The 24,251-nt window shown below is 46.2% G+C and overlaps 5 protein-coding genes across 5 annotated transcripts; 4 read left to right on the top strand and 1 right to left on the bottom strand.

Annotated features, from left to right (window-relative positions):
• Positions 1-998: 998 nt before the first annotated feature.
• LHYA1_G006848 (uncharacterized protein) lies at positions 999-1,592 on the top strand (the record flags this gene model as incomplete). The annotated part of the gene is made up of 1 exon (XM_031151781.1): positions 999-1,592. The coding sequence occupies one exon, from the start codon at positions 999-1,001 to the stop codon at positions 1,590-1,592; it is 594 nt and encodes a 197-aa protein (XP_031003055.1).
• Positions 1,593-7,713: 6,121 nt separating this feature from the next.
• On the bottom strand, positions 7,714-8,919 carry FCK3_1 (putative glycosyl transferase; the record flags this gene model as incomplete). The annotated part of the gene is made up of 1 exon (XM_031151780.1): positions 7,714-8,919. One exon carries the CDS (start codon positions 8,917-8,919, stop codon positions 7,714-7,716), a length of 1,206 nt encoding a protein of 401 aa, XP_031003052.1.
• Positions 8,920-10,169: 1,250 nt separating this feature from the next.
• On the top strand, positions 10,170-11,242 carry qorB_1 (Quinone oxidoreductase; the record flags this gene model as incomplete). The annotated part of the gene is made up of 2 exons (XM_031151779.1): positions 10,170-10,241; positions 10,304-11,242. The coding sequence occupies 2 exons, from the start codon at positions 10,170-10,172 to the stop codon at positions 11,240-11,242; spliced, it is 1,011 nt and encodes a 336-aa protein (XP_031003051.1).
• A 3,564-nt stretch (positions 11,243-14,806) lies between these two features.
• Positions 14,807-16,524, top strand: LHYA1_G006845 (putative transcriptional regulatory protein; the record flags this gene model as incomplete). Its single annotated transcript, XM_031151778.1, has 2 exons — positions 14,807-14,903; positions 14,957-16,524. 2 exons carry the CDS (start codon positions 14,807-14,809, stop codon positions 16,522-16,524), a joined length of 1,665 nt encoding a protein of 554 aa, XP_031003054.1.
• A 1,977-nt stretch (positions 16,525-18,501) lies between these two features.
• RSM22 (putative S-adenosyl-L-methionine-dependent RNA methyltransferase, mitochondrial) lies at positions 18,502-21,066 on the top strand (the record flags this gene model as incomplete). Its single annotated transcript, XM_031151777.1, has 1 exon — positions 18,502-21,066. One exon carries the CDS (start codon positions 18,502-18,504, stop codon positions 21,064-21,066), a length of 2,565 nt encoding a protein of 854 aa, XP_031003053.1.
• Between the last annotated feature and the right edge of the window lie 3,185 nt (positions 21,067-24,251).

Below are 24,251 nucleotides of genomic sequence, written 5' to 3'. Positions count from 1 at the left end.
GAAGCCCGCAAACAACTACAGTAGTGTCAACCCCCACTTTTTGTCACAGGATAAGACATCACGTGTGATGATCACGGGATCCACCCCCCTAAATTTGCACGATTCGTACGATTTAAAACTTTAGCAATCACTTGATCGAGGAAGAACTCCTTTCTGTGTACTATATAATTGATGCCTGAGATTACTATTCTCAAAAATAAAACAACCGCGTGCTCGACTTTGTGTTTCCATGTCGGACTTGCCATTACTTACTTGAGCGTTATTACTGTGCCATTCGTTCAAGAGTGCGCTTCCTCACTCGGTGGCCGAAGAGGCACCCCAGCAGCAGAGTACACCATAGCGATCATCTTTGCAACATTGGACTGTCCGTCAAGCCACATCACTTGTTTTTCTGTCAGAGCATTTTACCTGGTCCGAAGACTAGTCGTACCACCAAGTGATTGGGCAGTAAAAAAGCACAGAGGGAATCGAGCAAGTCGATGCGTACTTGAGGCACCATTTAGTAGATACAGCTAGTACCAGGATGAAATCCCCTGAACGCGGCGTGGAAGTGGCGCGCCGACAACGATCTCCTAGACTCTATTTTGAAGGCCATTGGGAAGTGCAGGAAAGAGTGAAGTGCCCGGGGGTATCTCGACTGTAGGTATCATAGGTGTGATCACTCTCTACTAGCTAGTGAGACTTGATCTGGGTTGTGTTATTATTGCATATCTAGGTTCTTTGGTGGTTGCGCTGCGACAAGAACGCCTTGTCGCTTAGTCATTGGCTCTAGGTTCATGACTACTTCCGGGACCCCACTTCCGGGGACACATTGAATCAGACTGTCTGTATTTCTGCTTTGTCTCTTGTCAACGCCTACCTGATGTCCAGTCCACATACAATTTTGAAGAGCAAAGTTCCCTCTTAGGTAGTTATTATACCTGCACTCTGAGGTTCCATGGTTGACCAATTCGTCGCTTCAGTTCAAGACTTCACTCCAAGACCTCTCATTTCACAAGATGGCAGAGACAGCGCCAAAGCGACAAGCATGCCGCGGGTCCTGTCACTGCGGATTGACGCAGTACATCGTCTTCCTCACCCTTCCACATCCATTCTCGTCGTCTCATCCACCACAACCAGTCCAACAAGAAGTCTACCGCTGTAACTGCACCACGTGTTACAAAATGAACATGTTCCACGTCCATCCTGCCAATCCTCGAGACGATTTCATGCTCCTTTCACCACTTGATCCAGATCATGAATTGAGTACCTACCAATGTAACGACAAGAAACGGAATTTCTACTTCTGTCCAAAATGTGGAGTGCGATGCTTTACGTTTGGCGGCGTGGGTGAGACCGATGTCGTGGATTTCACAGAGCTATCTGATAACCAAGAAGGGGAGAGAGAAGTTTGGCGTGCGAAGTGGGATGGAGAGAATGATGCGAGACCGTATGTTTCAGTTAATGCGACTTCGATTGATTTTAGAGAGGACTTCGATCTATGTGTTCTCACTGAGGAGAAGAGAGTGCAGTATTTTGATGATCGGAGTGAGCCTGAGGAGAAGAAGAAAGAGGCAAGATGGGACAGACCACATTATGGTGGAAGTTATTGACCGGCTGAGAAGAGTAGTAGGGTCGTCCTCTACGTGTATGAAAGAACTTGCCTTCCCACTCCCAGTTGCCTCACGGGGAGAGGATGATTCGTAAGTCCGGGATTGAAGAGGAGTTTCTGGAGCACGTCTGTCGTCCTGAGTCTCCAAGGTTGTTTGGGATCAATACGGAATTCTAGATACTTGATCACAATCAAATCCCTCCTGGTTCTCTAACCATTGTCTGTAATATAATGGGTTGTTGAGCACGATTTAATGATAGTGTGCTCCTCTTTCGGAAGCCGAACTTTTCATAAAACGATACGTTGTAATCGCAGCATTCCACGTACATAGGTTGAGATTGAGCATCGGCCTACGCAGACGTTAGATCTGTATACAGCGAACAGTGCATGAAGATAGATAGATCCGACTCATAGCAGTACAAGAGAAACTATTAGGATCTGACGGATACGAGAACATATACCTACTAATGCAAGTCCATGTTCCATTACTTTTGTGGCATACCCTTGGCCCCGAGAACACTTTCTTGTGCCCAAATCGGCCAATACCCAAGTGATAGAAGATCTTGCTCCCATAATACTAGTCATACCCTCCTCTAATGTATCCCATGAGCCGAAGAAGCGCTTCCTGCCTTCCCCACCAAGTCGTAGCCAGAGCAGCCATATTCCACTTCTCCAGTATGTTTTCCAGTTCCAGTCGCTATCAGGTAGCAACCAGAGGCCAACAGAATCATGACATGAGCCTGCAGAAATGACAAGCCCGTCGCAGCAGTGGGCAGCAGTGAGACATTCGTATATTCGAAGATTTAGCTTTTCCTCCCTTGAGTTTAGCGGAGAAGTGCATCCAGATATCTGGAGGTAGTAGCGCGCTACTACGTCATCCACAAAGCACTCTGCTAGGGTCGCAGCAGCTTTTTTAAGCTTCTGCAAATGGAACTTCACGGGCGTTGCTGCTTTTGCTTTCTGATGGCATGATGTCCATAGATCTGGTAGTTGTGAGATGTCGAACTGCGAAGTGACTGGATCCAAAAGATTTTCGGAGTACCTGCCACAGCAGGAAATCAGAAATCGGCAATCAAATATGCCCCCTAGTATTGAGGGCAGGGTTATTTCGATTCAAGGTGAAGACTTGATTTTATTAAGATCTACGAGTGCTGCGATGAGATAACCTCAAGCATGACTAAGCTAATCCGAGGTGCCAACAGTTGGTGCCTTCGATCACGTGGCCCACAAACGACCCTCACTGTATGCATGATGGTATGTATAGTCTATCACGGCGGCATCCGCTGGTGGTATTGAAGAAGACTTGATCAGGTGCCTAGGCGACACATATATGGGCGCGTTCAACACTTCGGGCGCATCACTTCGAGCGCAAGGGCTCAATAGAATAGGCTAACAAATACTCCGTAATATTTATCTACGCCGAATAAAAGCATCACCTATTGAAAGGAAACCCTGCTGAAAAGCAGGTGCATCTATTGAGCCCGACAACATACTAGCCCTCGACAATACTTTTCATGCTTGTATTTCTCGTTTCCTGAGCGTAATCAGGGACCTACCGCAAGGTTCAACCAGCGTAACTTTTCGTACTCCTGCAGGTCTAACATCGACACGCTCGAAATCATAGTCCATGACGAGATGCGACAGGGCTAACTTCTGGAGATTGGCAGCAAACCATCGTCCTGGACATGCGGGCCTACCCAATCCGAAGTTCAAAAAGTCCGGGCCAATATCTGTTGACTTTGGGTGGTTCGGATCTTCGAGAGATCGCTTTGGATTGAAGCCGCCGGGATAGTTTTTGGCGTCGTGCTGAATAGCCTTCAGTGGCGATGCGAGAGTCGTGCCATAAGGCACGTGGAGACCGTTTGAGAAAGTGAAACCATCTTTTTTGATAATTGTTCGCTCAAGTCCAACCTCACCGATCGGGTTGTCACGTAGACTCTCGCGTAGAAATGAATCCATGACGGGTAAGTTGTTCACAAACTCATGAGTCCAGCCCTCCTTTGTTTCCAGCGCTTTGCTGATTTCTTTGCGCATAGCGGCAATAGTCTCCTCGAACGTGCCCTTTGGTAGAGAGATAAGATCGTATACTTGATTGGTGAGTGTAAGTGTGTTGGAATAAGACTGCAAGAAGTTGAAGGCGAGAACCCTATTCACTAGCATTATCGTTGTATACTCCAGGCGTGCGTTAGGGTCCTTTCGTGCAGCTTTCATCGCAGAACTAAGGAGATCATTCTGCAAAGAATTGTTAGTTCCGATAAATTTTATGAAAATTTGAAATAAGATGTTCAAGCATCATACTGGAAGATTGGGTTCCACGTTCTTCTCTTCTGCTTCTTCGATAATCTTCTTGCGTTCTTCGATGATTGGAGTGGCATGTTTGAGCACTATATCTCTGTCTCGTTTGAGGGGTCGTTGGACCAAAGGTGCGATCAAACTGCAAGGGGTTAGTATCAGCTTCTCTAGAGGATATATTCTAATACATACGGTCGAAGAAACGGCGGGATGAACCTCATGTATAGAGCGATTGAAAACATGTTGACAGCATAATGAACTGTTGCATCTAAATATTCCTGGTTGCGGCATAGAGGGTAACCAACGATAATTCTATTGCTTGTGCGTGACAGGAACTTCGTTGCCGTGTCCCACATATTGATTTGCATCTCGCTTTTTCCGTTGAGCTGTGAAGCAAGAAACTTGTCTAATGCCCCAACCATCTCCTCATTCATCATCCCCATCTTATCACCGAGTTTTTGGAAAAGCTCCCGGTAAACAATCGGTTTTTGAATGTTGTTGTCCAAGACATTTTGTCCAAACAAGCTGTATTTGGCGAGCATCACTTCACGAACATATTTGTTAAATGACACTGCAGATTCTGGCTGTCGAGCATATTCGCCAATAAGTTCCACGGGCATCAAAAGCATGAATCCAGTATTCGAATGGGGGAACGGAATCAGGAACGGTCTGTCAACCGTATTGCGGAACTACCATGTCAGCGAATGTCAATATAAAACAGAGAATCGACCTGCTCACTTTCTCGTATGCTGTTTTAAATAAACCCTCCGCTTTGAAAATAACCTCATACGCAACCGAGAAGAAGTTAGAGAGCCCACGCTCTCCTTTCACCCATTCGAACCCTTCATATTTACTCGACTGTGAGGCGCGCAATGCCGGTCCAATGAGGTATACAAACCAGGCAAGCAACGTTCCCACTGTAACATAAGCTACGGCTTTAGGAACAAGTGTTTGCCATGGCAGCGAGGTGTAAAAATCCATTTTTAGCCTTCCAAAAGATAATACGGTCCAAGATGATATTCAGGTCAAGTTTTGTATTATTGAAGGAAAAGAGCGAAGACATCGAAAGTAAATTGTTTACTATGCTGATCGGTGCGACAGGGTCTGATAGCCCAAAGCATACTAACTCAAATATTCCATAAATGAGATGTTTATTTGGGATATGAGGGGGCAACTACGCCAGAAGAGGAAGGCATCGCTGTTTTAGCAGGATGACTTGGTGGGGTACACGTACAGGGAGCAGAAGGATTCCAGCACTGTCAGCAAGTCTAGTAAAATAGCCGTGATATGTGTCACCTGGTACTCGGATAGCTCAGAAAGTCAGTCGATCATTAATCCTCAAAGTCCGAGCAAATTACAAACTTAAAATTAAGTTTTGAAGTGAGAGTGAGTTCAATACGCTGTGCGTGAGTAAGGGCCAGAAATATACAAAATTCTTTCTTGGTAGCATCTTTGTGTAGTCCGTAGTAACTTTGTTCAACGTGTCAGTGTGGTCCATCTAAATCTTTGGAGCGAGCGCTGGACGCATATTGCGAGCTAGGGCCTGCTTTTAGGCAACAGCGTTTTGCAAACGCAACGATTGAGAGTATATGCATTTGTCCTTGAAAGCCTTTCCCGTCCCTTCCCATCTTCTTCCCGTTTTTTACGAACCACTAGGTGAAAAGAAGGGAAGCACAGTTGTTAATATTAGCGCCACTTACGTGCAGATTCCCCCGCTATAGGACTTTTTGGAGTAGCGGGGTTGTCGTTATCAGCGGGGTTTGGCGGGGTTGTGAGATGTACTATCACTATATCTGGGGCTACTGCAAGTATTTCTCACCCCGCATCGCCCTAAGAGTGGCACAGCACAGTTTCACCACACAAATTGATCAATCAAAATCCAAAGGAGCCTAAATCTCAACTTGTAAATTGACTACATCTTGACAACACACACTACTTTTACGGAATAAGCTAATTAACGTACAACCACTGAGCCGACATACAACCCGCAGCAAACTAGGAAGCTATTGGCCTTCGCAGAACCCTTCTGCTATGTTGCCTTTGAAGTGAGATATGGTCCTTACGAAGCTACTGGCTAAGGATTCTGTTCCTGGGGTGAATATTGAAATCTCACATGCTGTTACACCGGCGTGGCCGTAGGTGAGTATGCAGTGAGCATGTAGTCTAGTAGTCTATAATAAACCACGAGATTAAAGGTAATAGTAATGCCGATCTCACACGCTCTAGAGCGCCACCGGCCGCTGTATCTAGTATCAGCAAGAGTCCACTCCAGACAAGATGCCTGCAGTTGTTTTTGCTTTCCTATTCGTTGCTGACGGCGAGAAGTTGGCATGTAGTGAGGGAAGGCTAGGATACTAAAAAGATTCTGCATCTGTAACGTGCGAGCCTGACAAGCAGCATTATTTGTTCTAAGCAATAAACTCAAGTCTCCCGAGAATCAAGTACAGCTCATCTCATCAGCTGTCGATGAATTAATATGCAACGAACAACAACAATGGCAAAGCTTTCAGGTGGAGACACCTTCTTCAGCCTTGGGGTTTTGCCCTTTCTGATGGCCTTAGGACATCTGTCGCCTACCATCGGGGCCAGCAAGATTGCCACTGGAACTTACCAGTTCCCTGGGGCACTTCTGGGAATGTTAACTGCTGCTACCACTCTTGTTGACTGTGGGTCGGAGATAATCATTTTGTGCTTGATAAATGCTGACGCTATATCAATCAGCTCTGGATACATACAAAGATATCCCTTTGGACGATCGGCCTCGAAAATGGGTTTGGCGTCTCTGGGTATACTCCTTGTGGACAATTACCTTGGTCTGCACGCTTTATTGTGGACTTCAGCCTGCGATACAAATGTATCGATTTGCGTTCATTGGTTTGGGCTGGGGAACACCTTGCCTCCCATTCTTTTCCCATTCTTCCGGGTTTCTTCTTTTGAAACCGAAAACTATCGTATGTCCCTCCAATCCTAGAAACGAATATGTACTTACATAATTCAGCTTCGTGAAGCTAAATCACTTACGGTAGCCGTTTGCATGACATATGTTACAGCAGAAACTAGCATGTTCTACTTCTGCCATAACCGCGGACAGTGTACCGAATCTTCTCTTCGTACAAAGACCATCTTGGTTACAGCCATCTATCAATTCATCCGCGAGACAGCATGCGATATAAGAGATATAGAAGAAGACACCAAATACGACATGAAAACACTTCCAGTAAGACTTGGTAAGAGGAATACAATGTTTCTCGTAACAGTTTTCGGTATGCTTCTTGATACGTTGACCACGAAAGGCGTAGTGATTACTGGGACAGGCATCCATGTTAATCTTACTCTACTGCTGGAAAGTATTGTGCGGGTTGGTGTAACAATGTTCGGTTATACTATGATATTGAAGTATCCCAAGGGCCATAATACAGCATGGGGGTTATCTTCACTGCTTGGACTTGTGCCTATCCTATGGGCGCAAGAAACTTTGGTAAAATCATGATAGATCTAGCGAGAGGACTTGACTGGAGTCGTTGGTACGGACTATTTGTCCATAGTGCCTCGAAGGTAGCAACTCTAAGCTTGCCATAGCATAGCAGCTAAAGGCGGGATCATTTCTCGGGGTGTTTATACTGTAAATATATTAAGGTTCAAAAGAGGATCGACAAATTGAAATCAGCAAGGATTATAAGGGGGTTTAGAACGCCGAAGTTTTACAATTCTATCTTCTACATATTTACATTAGAATTGGACACATTATTCGTTGGTAGCTACAGTGACAGCATTAATGTATTCACATTGATAAGAATACTCAGTATTGGAAATGTAATATATACATTGACTTACTCGGTTTCCCAGTGCGGGTGAGGCTTTCCCACAGCTTCAAAAAGTCCACCCGTCAATAAAGCATCCTCCCGCAATGTCAAGGCAACGGGACTCAACTCCCGATCTTGTTGGAAGTGTATGCTCGCCCACCTCATATGGGCTGCAAACGTTCCTGGCTTTCTATCTGCTTCCACATTTTCAGGCTCATCCCAAATTCGGGCAAGATACTCTCTTTCCTCTGTCACTAAGCCATGAGACAATTTCATGGTCGACGACATGCCGAGGATACCATTCACAAAAGCATCAGCTTCCTTAAACTTATCATCCTGCTCTGCTCCTTCCCGTTGACGACTGAGAAGGTCGAATTGCTTACGACCATCCCAATGAGTTAGATGTTGGGCCCAGTACACTTCACTAACACACTCATAGAGAAGTACATTCTGAGAGAAAACGGCAGGGCCATCCCACTCTATAACCGGATCGCGGGTGTGGCGGAGGCGCTCAAGACAGAACATTTGTGCCAGGTAGTCGACAAAGTGTGCATACTGAAAAGCGGGGGGCTTGCCCGTAGCGGAGGGTACTTCGTAGCGGGGGAGATGGCGTAGGAGCGGGTGGCCACTCATACCCGTTGTGCTATCTGTACCTTCCCACACCTTCAAAAAAGTGTCATGCCAATGCTTGGTTGCAGCACAGCTCTTCCTCGAAGCAATGAAACCGTTCCAGAACATGCCCGCCTCGGATGATATTGTCATCTTGAATCCTGCAAGCTCTAACGTATTTTCTGCGTCCTCGAGCTTGTACCAGCATAGGTCGTCTAACCCGCGGAAGAGAGTAAACCCGACATCGAGCCAGACACCCCCATACAGGTACAATAATGGAAGCCTGATCAAGTCGGCAGCATGAGGGCCGACATGGATGCCCGCCATAGTACGTTTGATGAATGCATCGGGGAAGAATTCGACAGTATTGGGGATGTAATTGGAGTAATGATTCGGTGAACCTTCCTCGGTGTCTAGCACACGAACTGTCCAGCTACTGTGTCTTCGGGCCCAACTGATGATGTTCCGCTGGCACCAAGGTTTGCAGGCAGCAATCCCTCGATCCCAAAATGCCCAAATGTTTCTTTCGGAATTCGGGTCAATAGGCTTGAAAGTTTGTAACTCGGCGATGATTTCCTCGTCAGAAAGCTGGGCCAGGGGTGACTTTTCCGCTGCCGAACCCATTATGGCTGTGACTGGTGATTATTGGTTTTATCTAGGCTTGAGAAATGTCGACAATTATGAGTATACCAGTCAGACTAAAACCCGCGCCATGAAACCCATTGCTAGGAATAAGCCGCGCTGTCAGACATATGGAAATACTGGGTGGGGGGGGGGAAGTAGTTAGACGAATTAGGTTGGTTTAACATCGTCGCTAAAAACGCCGAGGCAACACTGCTGCTGGGTTTACAGAGTGCTGTAGGAGAGGCTGTGGGGGAGGGTTCGTAGTACTTAGCGCTGGAAAAGAGCGGCAAGCCCACTAACTCCAGGGGTTGCTAGGGGTTTCACCGCTATTTTCGACTCATTAGTGGCAGACAACAAGCTCTTACAGGCGCACAAATAGAAAAAGAGCAATTGTCAGGAATTGTGGATTGTCATATTCCTCCTTATAAATAACAAATGATAGAGTTCAAGCCTTGCAAAAAAATACCAAATCTCGTTTGTTGACAGAAAATGCTTACTGTACCAGTAACAGTACAATTGCGAAGACGGCAGGTAATAAACAGAGTTCCATGAACTCCAATATTTGCAGTCCGATGAACAGATTATATGCGTGTCACCATTGCAAATCAAGTAGATATATCCTGGCTTCTGCTGAACAAAAGTTATGGAGTAAAAAGAGTCCTAATTTCAGACTTAGAAAAAAGCGAATATATAAGTTGTGATGGCGCTAAGGGTCGGCATCACGTGTATAGTACACTCGTGGCACCTCACGTGATATTTAAGACTTGAGAAATTTATAGTGAACTTTTGGCTACTGATGTGGATACTCACTTTTGAAAATGCTGGATGTTTGATTACTATGGTCATAGTATTCTCTGTCTGTTGCAAAACAATATCGATTACAATTACAATCAATTCAAACTCCGGAATTACGAACATACTCCATGGAGTTTAGAATTGCTTACTAAATTGTTAGACCAATAGCAGTGATATAAAAACGAATCGTAGCTAGCGCAATTTCTTAGCAACCTTGCTTTTGCCTCAGTACATACCAATATAAACTCCGTGATCTCTCCAACCCCGAAACTCAATATTGCATGTCCTGTTCATTCATCCAAACCCCATGTTGCATTGCGAATCACGTATATATAACTTGGATATTTTAAACTTGAACCATCATCAGCCATTTAATGAATATAATCCTAAGTATCCTAAGAACTCCAAAATTAAGCACAACATTTTGGGCTTTTCCCTTACGTATTTACCGCAACATGTCGCATAAATACGCTAGTGATCAGCCTGCAGGCTTTATCAACCACATCCAGAAAGTTGCCATCGTTGGGGTAAGTACGCACCGCAGTCTTCTTAAGGCTGTCCCCCGAATCCTGGTTAACAGCAGTAACAGGCCGGTGGCAACATTGGCAAACATTTTGCTGAGGCGCTAATCAAGACCGGCAAGCACACAGTCACGGCTTTGACACGCGCCGACAGTAAAAGCACTGTTCCCGAAGGTGTCAAGATCGCTCAGATCAACTACGACGATGAGAATTCTCTCGTTTCCGCTTTGAAGGGACAGCAATTTCTCGTCATAACCATGGGTGTTCGGGCACCTGCTGATACGCAGATAAATATTGTTAAGGCTGCCGCGAAGGCGGGTGTTCCCTACATCATGCCCAACTTCTTCGGGTACGATATTACAAACGAGAAGCTTGCAAAGGAATATCTCTATGGTGGCGCTAGCAAAATCTGCGACGATATCAAAAGTCTGGGCGTTAGTTCTTACGTTGCCATGTGCTGCGGCTTCTGGTACGAGTGGAGTTTAGCGTTGGGGCCGGCGCATTTCGGTTTCGATATCAAAGATAAGAAAGTCACATTCTTCGACGATGGAAAGACGGCTGTTAACATCAGTATGTGGATAGCTTGTGGACGAGCTCTAGCCGGGCTTTTGAGCTTGAAGGAGATACCGGAAGATGCGAATGACAAGTCTCCAACTGTGTCCCAGTGGAAGGACAAGCCGCTTTATGTCTCGAGCTTTAGGGTTAGTCAGCGTGATATCCTGGACAGTGTTCATCGAGTCAAGGGCACGACAGACGAGGACTGGGACATTGTTTCCGAGTCAAGTATTGAGAGATACAAAAAGGGAATCGAGGATATGAAGAAAGGCGATCGAACGGGGTTTGCGAGGGCAATGTACACTCGCGTTTTCTTCCAGAATGGCGATGGCGATTATGAAACTAGCAAAGGGTTACACAATTCCTTGATTGGCTTGCCAAATGATAGCTTGGATGAGGCTACCAAACGAGCTCTCGCGATGGTTGACAGCGGATGGAATCCTTTTGCGTAGGAGGTTATCTTGGACCAGGAGAGAATGTTGGAGGAGAGTGATGATTTGTTTCTATAATACACAATCTTTACGTACATTCATTAAAGCCTCTTCGTTGCATGATATAGAAATATCCTTGCTTGTATTTACATTCCAAATTAATAACATCGCCTAAATAGGGGCCCACTCGCTAAGAACTTAGCGACTACACCCCTGAAGCTTAGCTAACAGCCCCTATAAACAAGCCTTCTAGCGTCTAGATCCTCCTCCCCCCAGTTGAAAAGCTCTCCAAAGCTGTATTACCACAACCTATCGAAACCACAATCTACACACTAGAACCACGGGTTTCCGTATCTTCAAAAAGTAAACTCAACCACAGCCCCGCTATCAACATCGCCAACCTCGGGTCCTGTTGGGACTCGATACGGATCTGAAATCGGTGCGGGTTTCATGCCATGCGTATATACCGTTACTTGGCTCGAGTTCTGTGCAGTAGGTAGATTACCATTGTTCAGGAACTCGTTCATCATTTTTGTAGATGGTTGATCCACCACTATTTATCTTTAGCAAGGGTCTAAGAGTAGATGGATGGGGGTGAGAATGTACATGGAAACGAGACATGGTCCTCGCCGTGTCTAATGGCTAGAACTGAGTTGGGGGCTGTTTCCCAGTCGAAGATGGTCCACTCCTCTGGTGCACTGTGTGGAAGTTAGCACGAGTGTTAGTAGCTTTGATTAGGAGATGCTAGGGAAATACCTTGCATCGAAATCCGCAGCAATCATCAAGAGAGTTTGCTTGCTCTGTATGCGCTTATCTTTGGGTACTTTGAATGTCCATCCAGAACAGGCAAGCTGACGGGCTATTTAGCAGAATATTCGGAGAAAGATCAAGAAATGGTATACCTGAATTTCCCAAGTTAAGGTGAGGCCAAGTCCTGATGTGTCATTCTATTATGTTTAGTTAGAATTTGAAAGCACACAGAGCTGTATTGGTTATTAGTTTACCTTGAGTCCATCGTCCAACGACTTTTTGAAATACTCAAACGTCCTCGGGTAGTCTGTCATTCCGACATTAGCATCTCCGCACGAACAATATGAGAGCTCCTGCGTACCATAGTCATTACAAAGCAAAGGCATGGAGACAACACTGTCTACTGTCGGCGGTGGACTAATAAATGCGCTTGCATTACCAGCCAAAGTACTGTTTATTGCATCAAAAATAGCCGGAAAGTCGGGCGACCCAAGGAGAGCACCTTCAAGCCCACTTCGGATATCAAGATCCGTAATATACGGCGCGCACTTTGTGCTATTAACGCAGGAAGGAATGGGGTATGGGGTTTGTGTTGCTGTATCAATAATTTGTTTGACCGCCTGTATCCAAAATCAGAAACATGACATTGTGTGTTGGGATAGTGTATGGTTGCGAGTTACTTTTACAACACTGCCTATCCCTTCGGAATGGAATGGGCATGAGGCGTTATTCTGGCAGTATGCATCAGCACGAAGCATGACTCGATTCATCCCTGCAATAGTGTCTTTTGTTTGGTCATACATCGACTATATACGTCAGTCGGTCAAAATATCTCTATACCCGTCATGAGAATTTCTTACCCGTCCATGAGGAGCAGAAGCGTCCATTACGAAATTGCGAACCCGGTGTGGGAATGGTACCGCGTATTGAGATGCTCGAAAACCTCCCCTGCTATTCGTCAATCCCAAGCCTTGATTTACCATCAGAAAGGTATTCAACCTACTGCGAAGCTCCGAGAAAGTTAATCTTCTCGTATCCAAGCGCTCGTCTAACCATCTCGTAATCCTGCACTACCTCCCTCGTTCCGACGTGTTTGATAATGCCAGGTGGGGAGCTATTATCAATCCAAGATTGAATAACCACGGCAGACGCATTCTTTACAGCATCGTATTCCGATTGATTTGTTGGGCTACACAAATGTCAGATATTATTTTAGCTTCAGGAGAGTAGGCAGAAAAGGCTTACTAAGGGCCACCAATACCAGCTAAGGTATCCAGAGAAACGTTCAAGGGATTCGAACTATATGTTCCCCTTACATCCATAAATATAATATTGAGTCAGTTACGTGTCTCATGTCCACTATGATTAACAAAGTAGATGGCTAACTCACTAAAAAGGTCAAAGTCAAGCAAGCTGTCAAAAGCATTCGTCAAATTCAACGCAACTTCCCACGCAACAATGACACCTGCATCACTTCCTCCAGGATTGCTAAAAGTAATATCAGCATCTCACCCTGTCTGTGAATACGTATACGTTCTCACTCACAAAAATAAACCACCCTTAGGATTTGCAGGTCGAACCATCGCAAGCCCAAGCGTTATCTTATTTGTTTCACAAAACGGTTTCGAATAATCCATCGGGACATCGAGTTGTCCGCAGTGAAGATTTGAAGGAAGAGAGACAAGATCAACAGTCGAGGAATTAAAGGCGCCATCCGATTCTGGAACATTTTTCGCACAATCCGTCCACTGAATGCTATTCAATGGAAGTGGGTGGGCTGCTACGGACGCCGCGGCGGCGAGGGACGCGATTATGGATGATAAAGGCATTTTGGAAAAGAAAGGTCGGAAGCAGTATACAATGGGAGGAAGTTGCTGGTGTATAGAGTACAGGCATTTCGTTATTTATAGTAGATGTGATATTGCGAAGCGTTCTTATTGAGATATCTCAAGCCGCTTCTACGTGGGCATGCTCCGTCAGCTACAGTGAAAACTACTTGTCAGCCTGTAGTTCCCTGCAATACGACTGAAGCCAAACAAGACAACTCGTTTCTCGCGTGATTTAACCATAATTTGTAAGAGGTTTACTTTGAGCTCGCATGCTGCCGATCTTGCATGATTTAGAAAGGTTAAATCCCAAAGCCATAGCTGCGGCTCAGGAATCCTTCAATTTCTGCAAGCTTATAATATAAGATGGCACCATTATACATATACGACCCGCCCGATTACTCTTCGAGCTAATCAAAAAGAGGAAATCCTTATTCCTCAGACATTATCATTGGCGGATTAGGATAACTCAACTAGCTAGCTCGAACGACTTCAGAAAAGAAACTAATACAGTGACGACAGATAAGTAGCTTTGAGGCTTAACAAAGGACGTTGCAGTGTGGCGTGATGGACTGTAAATACCTATGTTCGCGTGTTTCTATTGGGCGCTTCGTATTGCAGGGGTATTTTCACCTCACGGCCGGTAAACATTTGCTGCAAATAGATGACAGCAAAAGATGCCTAACCTCCCCGAAGTACACCGCTGGGACTTCAGCCTCGCCGCAATGAGTTCCATGGGCAATAAGTATATTAAAGAATGTTGCTCGTATTTCTAGCTTCTTTGCTTTCACTGGTTCGGGTTTCCACAAGCTAGATTGCAGCCATAATTATTTCCGTCAACCGCTCTGTCTCGTAATCGATTTTAGCAGTGGATCTTATTGAAGTGGTAGCTTCTGACTCAATAAATAATATCATTGATATGCATTTCTCGGGAGCCTCTAAGTTTCGAGTGGTAATGGCGTCCCATCTCGTGGCTGCCACCAATCCGAGACCGCCAAGGGAAGGAAGCATGTCAAGTGCGCCAAGTACCCCAGATCTTCCCCGGGATATGGTTTCAAAATTCCGGAACAGTGGTCCGAAATCTCGGGCTGGGTGCATCACCTGCAGTAAGTTTTCTTCTCTAATGTGAGTGGAATGCTGGCGTTCTAATAACTGGTAGAGATTCGTCGTGTCAAATGCGATGAGAGGAAGCCTTGTTGTGAGAAATGTGTTTCGACGGGGAGAACATGTGATGGATATACGCCCCCCAAGGAACCGAACCCGAAGAAATCAAAGCGATCAAAAAACAACTCAGCTACCGAGTGCGTGCTACTCGGAGGTGTCGAGTCGACTTCAGTCAATACCTATGTTCCATCCCTTGATCTCCAAGCAAGCTGGCCTGAGCGCCGGAGCTTCCACTACTTTCGCTCTCGAAATCTTTCGAGCATGCCCGGGAACTTCGAACCGTATCTCTGGGACAACCTAGTCTTACAGTTCTGTCACGTGTACCCCGCAGTACAACAATCACTCATTGCTTTGGGTGCAATATACGAGGAGCATGAAAGGCGTGGCATGGCGCTGACGACTTCTACCTCGTCTGATGAGAATGTGTTAAAGCAATACAACATAGCTGTGAAAGGTCTAGTTGACTATCTTTCCTCAGCAAATCAGGATCCTCGCGTGACTTTGATCTCGTGCCTGATGTTTGTGTGGATTGAGTTCCTACAGAGGAACCTAGATTCAGGTTTCCGACACTTGAACAGCGGCCTTAAGATCTTGCAAGACTTGCGAGGACCCCAAATACCAGGGAAAACTTCTCCCGTGAATGACGAGGCTAAAGAAGACATCTATGGAGCCCTGAATCGCTCCTTCACAAGGCTTAGGATACAAGCTGCCATGCATGGCAGCACCTCTGCCGGTCTAACAACCTCAACCACACGAGCCTTGGAAGCCGTTGGATTGATCCCACATAATTTTTCAAATATCTATGAGGCTCGAATATGTTTGGACAATGAATACAATGCCAATTTTGGTTATATGAGAACACTTCGCGATGGGGATAGATATTCGAGGTACGAAAACATGAACGAAGCAACCATAAATTCGATCCGGATAGCTCATCTCCAAAGACTTGAGCAGTGGAAACAAGCTACTGGAGCGATGATGGCGGGTTCACTTCAACCGTATGATCAGACTTTGGAGTCGGGTTGTATGTACCTCGAGCTGTATTACATTTTAATTACCATAGCACTCAAGGCGCTGTTAGGAGGCGAAATGTGTTTTGACGACCACACTATGGACTTTGAGCGGATTACAACTCTATGTGAGAGCCTCATCCATGATCATCGTCAAGGAAAGCCACCGCCGTTATCATTTGACATGGGTGTCATACCTCCCCTATTTTTCCTCATACTGAAGTGTCGACTCCAGCCAATTCGTCAAAAAGCCTTGACTCTGTTGAGATTGGCGCCTGAGCAAGAAGGGATGTTCCCTCGTGACAGTGCTCTGAAAATTTGTGAGTGGAAGGTTGCGACGGAAGAAGCAGGAAGAGGCGACTTGCCATTCGATCATTTACTGCCCGAGTCAGCTCGAATATATCAAGAGCACATAGCGACGAAAGAAAATTGGGGCGGAGGCTCAGTAATGTGTATACAGTACAGAAAGGGGCCTCCTCGCAATGATGACTTTGAGAGTGTAGAGCTACCTGTCGATATGGAAATGGTTCAAGGAATGGGGAATATGCTATAATTCATGAAGAAAGACGAGAAGGGGTACGCGTGGAGTGCGAGCTATATTGTATTGAGGTTGAATGCATACGAATAGCAAGTGGCGCGGCACTTTTTCTGATTGAGAGTACTGAAGGATGGTGTGAAAGAGTATAAGAATCTGGAATGCTTGGGTTCATCTTTCAAAAGAGTGAAGCAAGGTTAAAGGAGGTTTCGGGGAAGGTGCGATATACAAGAAGGCCTTGACGCGATTATAGGAATAGAACACATTGGGAAGGAAATAAGGCGACCAAAAGAAAAGAGGACTCAATTCGACGCCAATTTCTCTTCATTATTACACATACCATAATATCCATCCTCATACATAACAGCACCATGGCGACCTCGAGGCCAATATCAGTGTTCGCGACATTACGCAATACGTTCTCGAAAAAGAAAGGCAACGAAGTGGGCAACATGATTCGGCAAGCCGGCTATGCCCACGAAGGTGATATCGATACAGAACAAGGTTTCTTTCATGGCGTGATCCTAGCATCTCCCAGCGAAGATGGGACCAAGAATGCAATCATTCCTACGTTTCGTCGCATTGTGAAGCGCATCAAAGGCAAGCGGAGGGTAGAGATGAGCTTTCCCGACCCCCGGACCGGGCAGCCTATTTCTCACGATCAGTTTCTCACTATCATTGCTACCGCATCACAAGATCTCCATGAAGGAAGGGAAGGCTTGTCGAACAGGAAATTTCGCGGTCACATCGCCCAAGCATCCGCCAACTATCAGGAAATAGGGATCGACGCAAGTACGGATACAATGAACTTCAGGCTCCATCACCCCCACCCCTACCGGCTGATCTCACATACTGACCAGATCTTGGATGAGTTAGATCGGAAAATGCCGTGCAGGATTGATGTCACAGAGGTTTTCGATGAGGCATCTGGCAGGGAAGAAGTTACTGCGGAGAACACATCACGAAAGGTTGATGATCATGAAGAAAGTCCTGCTGACAAGGAGCAAGATCGCCTACAGAGGGCTGAGAATGTTAGGGGTTTTATGAAAGAGTTGAGGGACGACGGGCCGCAAACTGACGGTCCAGCAAGAGCCAAGCTTAAGGGCCAGCCACTGAACTTCATCATGCGTCGGATCAACCAAAGCGCGCAAACCGAATGGAGCAAGCAAGTAACTTTGGTCCATCGCAACGACAGAACGAGTGTTGCCGGTTTGTGGGAGGTCCCTCCTGGAAGAGTAGGTGAGAGAGGGGAACAGTGGCCGTTCATGTTCGTCTAACCAAACACGGAGACGGAACAAACCCAAGGAGAATAGAATCAGTCAGATTCTTTCGATGTCAGCCAAGAGGAAAGCAACCTTGAATTGGAGGAGCGTAGGCTTGAAACGAATACATGTAGATTGGAGAATAGGTATTCGAGGGAGAGAACACGGTTTGAAGAACGCATTGATAGAGTTTTGGTATTCATGAGAGGATCGGACGTACGCATTGATAGGAAGGCATCATATCCACAAATCATGAATAGGACCAAAATAATGCATCAGATGGCTCAAAACAGAACAAGATTGAAGCAAAAGAGAGACAAGAATCGTGACCATTCGTGAAGCCGACCGTTATTATACCGAGTATTGGTTGATCTGTCTAGGTTTCTGCAACGGTGCCGATTCAAGCAGCTGAACGAGTCTCTATGACATGATGAACGTAATTCAGGGGTAGCAGAAATTTCGAGGGGATTCCCATCAAAAATAATCATTATCTATTTTAATTATCGTACTATGAGTGCTGTGTAAAATGCCATAGTACGATAATTAAAATAGATAATGATTATCTTACGAAGTGGAGGGAAATCCTATAGAAGCAAAAAGCGAGGTGTGTTTCAGAGGATTTGCTATTGCCTTTCTATGATTCGCCACAGCTCAATCATCCGCTCCACTCTCATGAACCCTTCCAAAAGTTATCGACTACAAACCATCAAACCTGTACAGCTCCCCACGCAAAATGCTGACAGCCCGGAGAGTACCCAGGGCGTGTCAGTCATGTCGACTACAGCTACTCTCATTGTTCGAGGATGGCTTCACAAATTCAGCGAACAGAAATGCCTTACGAGCGCGATACACCACATCTCTACGCCCCTGTGCACGAGTCCTTCAACACAAAGCAAGCTCGCAGATCCGGAAGGTCTCAAATAAGACCGAATCTATACGGGCTGATGATCCCCAGCCAGACACGAAGGTGACGAGTGTGGCGGAAATGGAGTCAGTGGTCAGACAAGCAAGACAAACATTTGGGGAGACTCTACCAAAAGATTATTTGTCTGCAAGCGAGTACATTCTCTACGAAAGATTATACGGCCCCCCGCTACGAGAAACCCAAGCTGAGGATTTGGAATATCTGCCAGAGGAGGAGGACGAGATTGACGAGTCGCAGCAGCGGAATGTGCTTTTGAGGGAGTTGCCTGACGGTGAATATGAGGAAGTTGAATTCGATCCGGAATTGGGGTTCTCTGTGATGGTGGATGAAAATGTTGCAGCCCTGGCAGAAGCTGCAGAAATAGAAGGGCAAGAATTGGGCATGGCCGAGGAGGAGGAAATAGAGATGGATGAAGGCATGGAAATTGAGCAAGAGGTTGAGATAGATGCCCATACAGTCGACGGAATCCAGGTCCAAGGTCAAAATCAACGCGAGATCGATGCCATTGCACGGCTCCAAAAGGATATGGATGCCGCACTAGCACAATCGGCTCAAGAGGAAGAAGAAATCGACGAGGAATACGAAGAGGCGGAAGAAGAAGTCGAGGAGGAGGGGGAGGAAGACGAGCCGGATTTTGGATACAGAGATTCCAATACCGTGCGAACGCATCCTCATACCATGACCGGCCGAATGGGAACATTCCCAAGTACACTCACCTTACCACAAGCAAACCTTGTCGAACCCGTCTCCGAGCTCTTGGAGCGCGTAAACGCGAAACATCTTGCAGAAACGGCGGAGAAGGCTTTTGGTGGTCTCGGTCTGCCGTATTCGTCGTCAACCCCTGCATCCAAGGCCCATCTACAACAGAAGCCGATAGGGCTGGATGCGTTTCAACATAGGATGTCCGAAGTGGAGGCAGATGCATATCTTGCTGCCGTCATGCCAGGAACATATGCTTCGGTGATGAGCACGCTAGTGGAAGTACGAAAGCGACTCGGTGCCCAATGGCTTCGAAATCTGATCTATCGAGGCGGTGGGCAAGGTCCCAGAGTTTTAGATGCAGGCGGTGCAGGTGCTGGTATAGTTGCGTGGAAAGAGATTGTACAAGCAGAGTGGGATGTTCTCAGGGAGGAAGGCTTAGCTCAGGGGGATCTTGCCCCTGAGGGAAAGACCACTGTTCTTACGGGTTCCAGCACTGTAAGAGAGCGAGTCTCTCGATTTCTCGAGAATACCACTTTCCTACCACGTCTACCAGATTATATTCATGCCTCTATTTCCAAGGCTAGTTCCAAGGCAGGTAATGATGCAGTGCCTCCCCAAGGCCGAAAGTTATACGACGTTATAATCGCCCCGCATACCCTTTTTCAATTGAAAGAAGACTACAGGCGCAAGAATATGGTTCAGAACTTGTGGTCTCTTCTTGATCCCAAAGGCGGTGTTCTCATTCTCATTGAAAAGGGCATTCCTCGAGGATTTGAAGCAATTGCTGGTGCTCGTTCGCTGTTGCTCGACCATCACATTGCGTCGCCAGGTGATGCAATAACTGAAAACGAAATCGAATCACCCGCTTCAGAGCACGCGCGATTCGTGGACAAGGAGGAAGGCATGATCATTGCACCATGTACGAATCACACGAAATGTCCCATGTATCTCACGCCTGGCCTTAGTAGCGGAAGGAAGGATTTTTGCCGTTTTGGCCAACGCTTCATTCGCCCTGCATACCTACAACGCGTCCTAGGGGCCAAAATTCGCAACCACGAGGATGTCAAGTACAGCTATATAGCAGTTCGGCGGGGCATCGACGGTAGGAAAGGCAGAATCCCCATTCTGCAAGGCGACGAAGCTACAGATCAGTCATTTGAAGGCTACGAAGAATACGATCTCCCCGACTCGGAACTTTCAGGAGAACCAGGTGAGATCAGATTTCACCCTCAATCTCTTCCCCGCACCGTCCTCTCGCCCCTCAAACGCCGTGGTCACGTCACCCTTGATCTTTGCACACCATCTGGCAAGCTCGAACGCTGGACTGTCCCCAAGAGTTTCAGCAGGGCCGCCTACCGTGACGCGCGAAAGTCTAAGTGGGGAGATCTTTGGGCACTGGGCGCAAAGACGAGAGTGCTCAGACAACCTCGAATGGGTAGGCCGGCCGAGGAAACCGGCAGAGGGGGAAAGTTGAAGGGGGTGCGAGATGGGAGGCAAGGCAAGGGTGGGAAGAAGGTTAAGACCAATAAGTTTAATGTTATTATGGGCAAAGAGGGCTTCGAGGGCATTGAGCAGGATATAAGTCAGGCTAAGTTTGTAAAGGCCGGAAAGAGGACGAAGGGTGGCAGGGTTTACAAGGAGAAGAAGCCGATTTCAGAGGATGATTTATAAGTGTTTGCATTAATATCTCTGTCCATCTGGAGGGCAAAATTGGTGTATGGTCTATCGGCAAACGGTGTATATGATATGATCTAGGGATTATCTCTGCTCTTGTCACATATTGTACAATACTGTATTGTAATTGGGGGACAAAATACGGAACGGTCGATTGATACCATAGCCTGAGGTCAAGCACAATATGCTTCAGTAATACTCAGCTCTTTTCATACGTTCCTCGAGTAATTAACCAAGCCAAGAGAAAAAGAAAGTGTGGCGTCCTAATCAACGCGTCTCGTTTCATTCTTGGTGCGTCGTGTCTCACCCGCTCATCTTAACATTTGGCGGCTGGGCTGGCAAGGGAGGATTTCATTATCTGCATATTATGCTTCTCATTCCTTTGCCTCTCTTTCTTTCCTGTTCTCTTGCTCCATCTCCATCATAGATATTTTCGTCCTCTTCTCCCTATCATCAGCAACCACATCCATAACCCTCACTATGTTCCCACCACTCATCACCTCAATATTCCCGCGCCTCTATATCCGCGAAATCCCTACATCAGAAAGCACCACGTCGGTCTCCCTCCCACCCTTCTAGCTCCATACTCTCCAACCAACCCCTTCCTTCCCTTTTTTCCAAGCATCTCCTTATATATCGCACCTAAGGCTGACTGACCTTTCAATCACCAGCGCAGGTTTAACAATCCCGATGCCGATTCCTGTCGCCACCTCCACGTTAACCGCACCCCTACCAACTATAGACACCCTTCCCCCCTCCGCCGTAAAACGCGCACAGTCCCTCATCCTCACCCTGGTCATCTGCCTGGCTGTTCTAACAGCTATTACGATCATCTTTATGTATTTCAGGTATCGCGCTAGGGTTAATCGGGAGAAATTGATGATGGGGGATTTAGAGGGACAGCATGAGTACGTTCCCTTTTCATTTCATCTCATCACATCCATCATACTTCCCCTATGAGTCAGTCGAATTTTGTACGAATTTTGTGTAGTGTTTGATTGATTTATATGGAATTTGTGGGGTTAAGAGAAACGAATCTTGTGTGTGAGAGTGCGGACTGACTAGTGTTGTGTTGTACTACAGTGAATACCCCGCAAGCGAAGACGAGGGATGCGTACGATGAAATTGAGGAGGAGTCCGAGACGGAAGTTGAGGGGTGATGGGGAGAGGGATGGGGAGAAGGCGAGGTTCATAGGGATGCAGGGTGTTGGTGTTGGCCCTGGGATTGGTGGGGAGGGCTTGCTTTCTCCTGCACGCGGGGATGGGGGAGATGGAGATAGAGAGGCACCATGGGGGGTTAGGGCTGAGGTTGTTGGGAAGGGTGAGGAGTCTGGGAGGAGGAGTTTGAGTGGTATAGTGGAGGGGTAAGGGGAATAGGGAGGCAATGGTGCGTGGATGTGTGGGGATGGATAGGAGTGAGTTATGACCGATTTGGATAGAGGACAGGAATTCAGGTTTGGTGATTGATTGGGTTTGCAATTCATTGTCACCTACTTACGTCTTGGTTCTGTCTGTGGAGCAGGAAGTTTCTAGCTAACGTGTTGAGTTTCTTTATGGTTCTGTTGAGTCGTGTTGACCGACTGATCAAAAATGATATTTGGAAGTTTCAAGCAAGATCCGTGTTCTACCCCTTACATTCTCCCCTTCGTGGTGTTTCATTTCTCAAATGAGATATATAATGAGATTCCACATGTGATTCCCTATGAACGGCAACTCATTCAATCCCATCGCCATGTTAATTAAGGTAGGACCATGCGGGGAGTTAAAGTTATTATTCCACTGCACATTCTTGCCACTATAATCTCAGACGACAATTGAGCCAACAAAGCAGATTTCGGTCTTTGGACCTGAGTAGTCGCTGCTCTAACCTGAGCTGAGCCCTGAGTCCTGAGCACGCTGATGAGTCAGCTGGATCATTCTCAGGGAATCCATTTCTGGCCCCTCGCGAAATGGTTATAGTTTATATATTTTCGATATATTAATCTTACTAATGCTTGCTGCAGCAACCTCTTTAGACCTATCAAGATGTCGTGACGGTATCCATTCTCGCTCCTCTGTCAAACTTACCAAGCGCCAATTTGGATTCCCTCTGGCCCAATCGCATGTGACTAGTGGTTTAGCCTCACAATTTACTGAATATCCTGAACTAATTGTCATTGTGTACGAGTGTATCACTTTAATCTACTAAGCAGATATCTGACTTTAGTGAAAATGGGAAGTGAAGTCCGCTCTTGGTGCAACTCCACGTGATGTTTTCGGTCCGACAAGCCGTCTCCATAGTTGAAACCGAAGAAGCCGGAAATGGAGTATCATAAATTGTTTGGTTTTCATACCAGCAAAACAAAAGTGCAGGAGATGGAGGAACAGAGGTCAATTGAATTCTAAATCTAAGAGGGCGCTAGAAGTCACGTGCTAGCCATGTCCTTCTCAGACTTCACAATTCGACCAGTCAGAGACGACGAGAGACGTTAGTCCAAGTCCGACAGATAGGTACAATCGTTCTTATTGCTTGAAATTGTTCTCTCGAAGCACTGCTTGATCATGCTTTTAGTTATCAGAATACCAGAATGTTTTAGTAGCTCTATTATGACAGGCTAGCTGTAATCATGTTTTAAATTAGAATTTAGAGCTAGTGCAGTACAAAGAGAACACTCTAAAGAAGAAAGGAGAAGAAGAGAGCGCCAGCAGCTGAAAATAACCCACATACGACAAGCCAGGTCGCCATAGCGACGTTCGGGCCATAACACAGATGGTCAGGGTAGCCAAGTACCGCTCAAGGGTCTAATTCGTCATACCCATTCGTTTTATATAGATAATTGAAGACATTTAGAGATCATTAGGATCCGTCTGAAAGTCTAATGAATAACTGCACTGAGAATTGATAATAAACGTCTTAAAGAGCTTGAATCTGTGACTGGTGTACTCGCCGGTGATATAATAGGGTCAGATATAGACGGTCAGAGTAAAGATAGGAATGGAGATGCTGTCTTGAAAGATAACATCATGCATCGAAACATCCATCAATCTTCGTCTTATGCTCATCTAATTCCTTTATTCCTACTTTGAAAGTCGAGGATCATTCCATGAAGTTGTCCCAGTTTCGTGGTTCGCAAAATAAACTCTGCCATTCTCTTGGATGCACTTTTCAATTTCAGACTTTGAAAGTCGAGGATCATTCCATG

Source organism: Lachnellula hyalina, assembly GCF_007821495.1.
Source record: "Lachnellula hyalina strain CBS 185.66 chromosome Unknown contig00138, whole genome shotgun sequence".
NCBI classification, from domain to species: Eukaryota; Fungi; Ascomycota; class Leotiomycetes; order Helotiales; family Lachnaceae; genus Lachnellula; species Lachnellula hyalina.
This window is presented reverse-complemented; position numbering and strand designations above follow the sequence as displayed.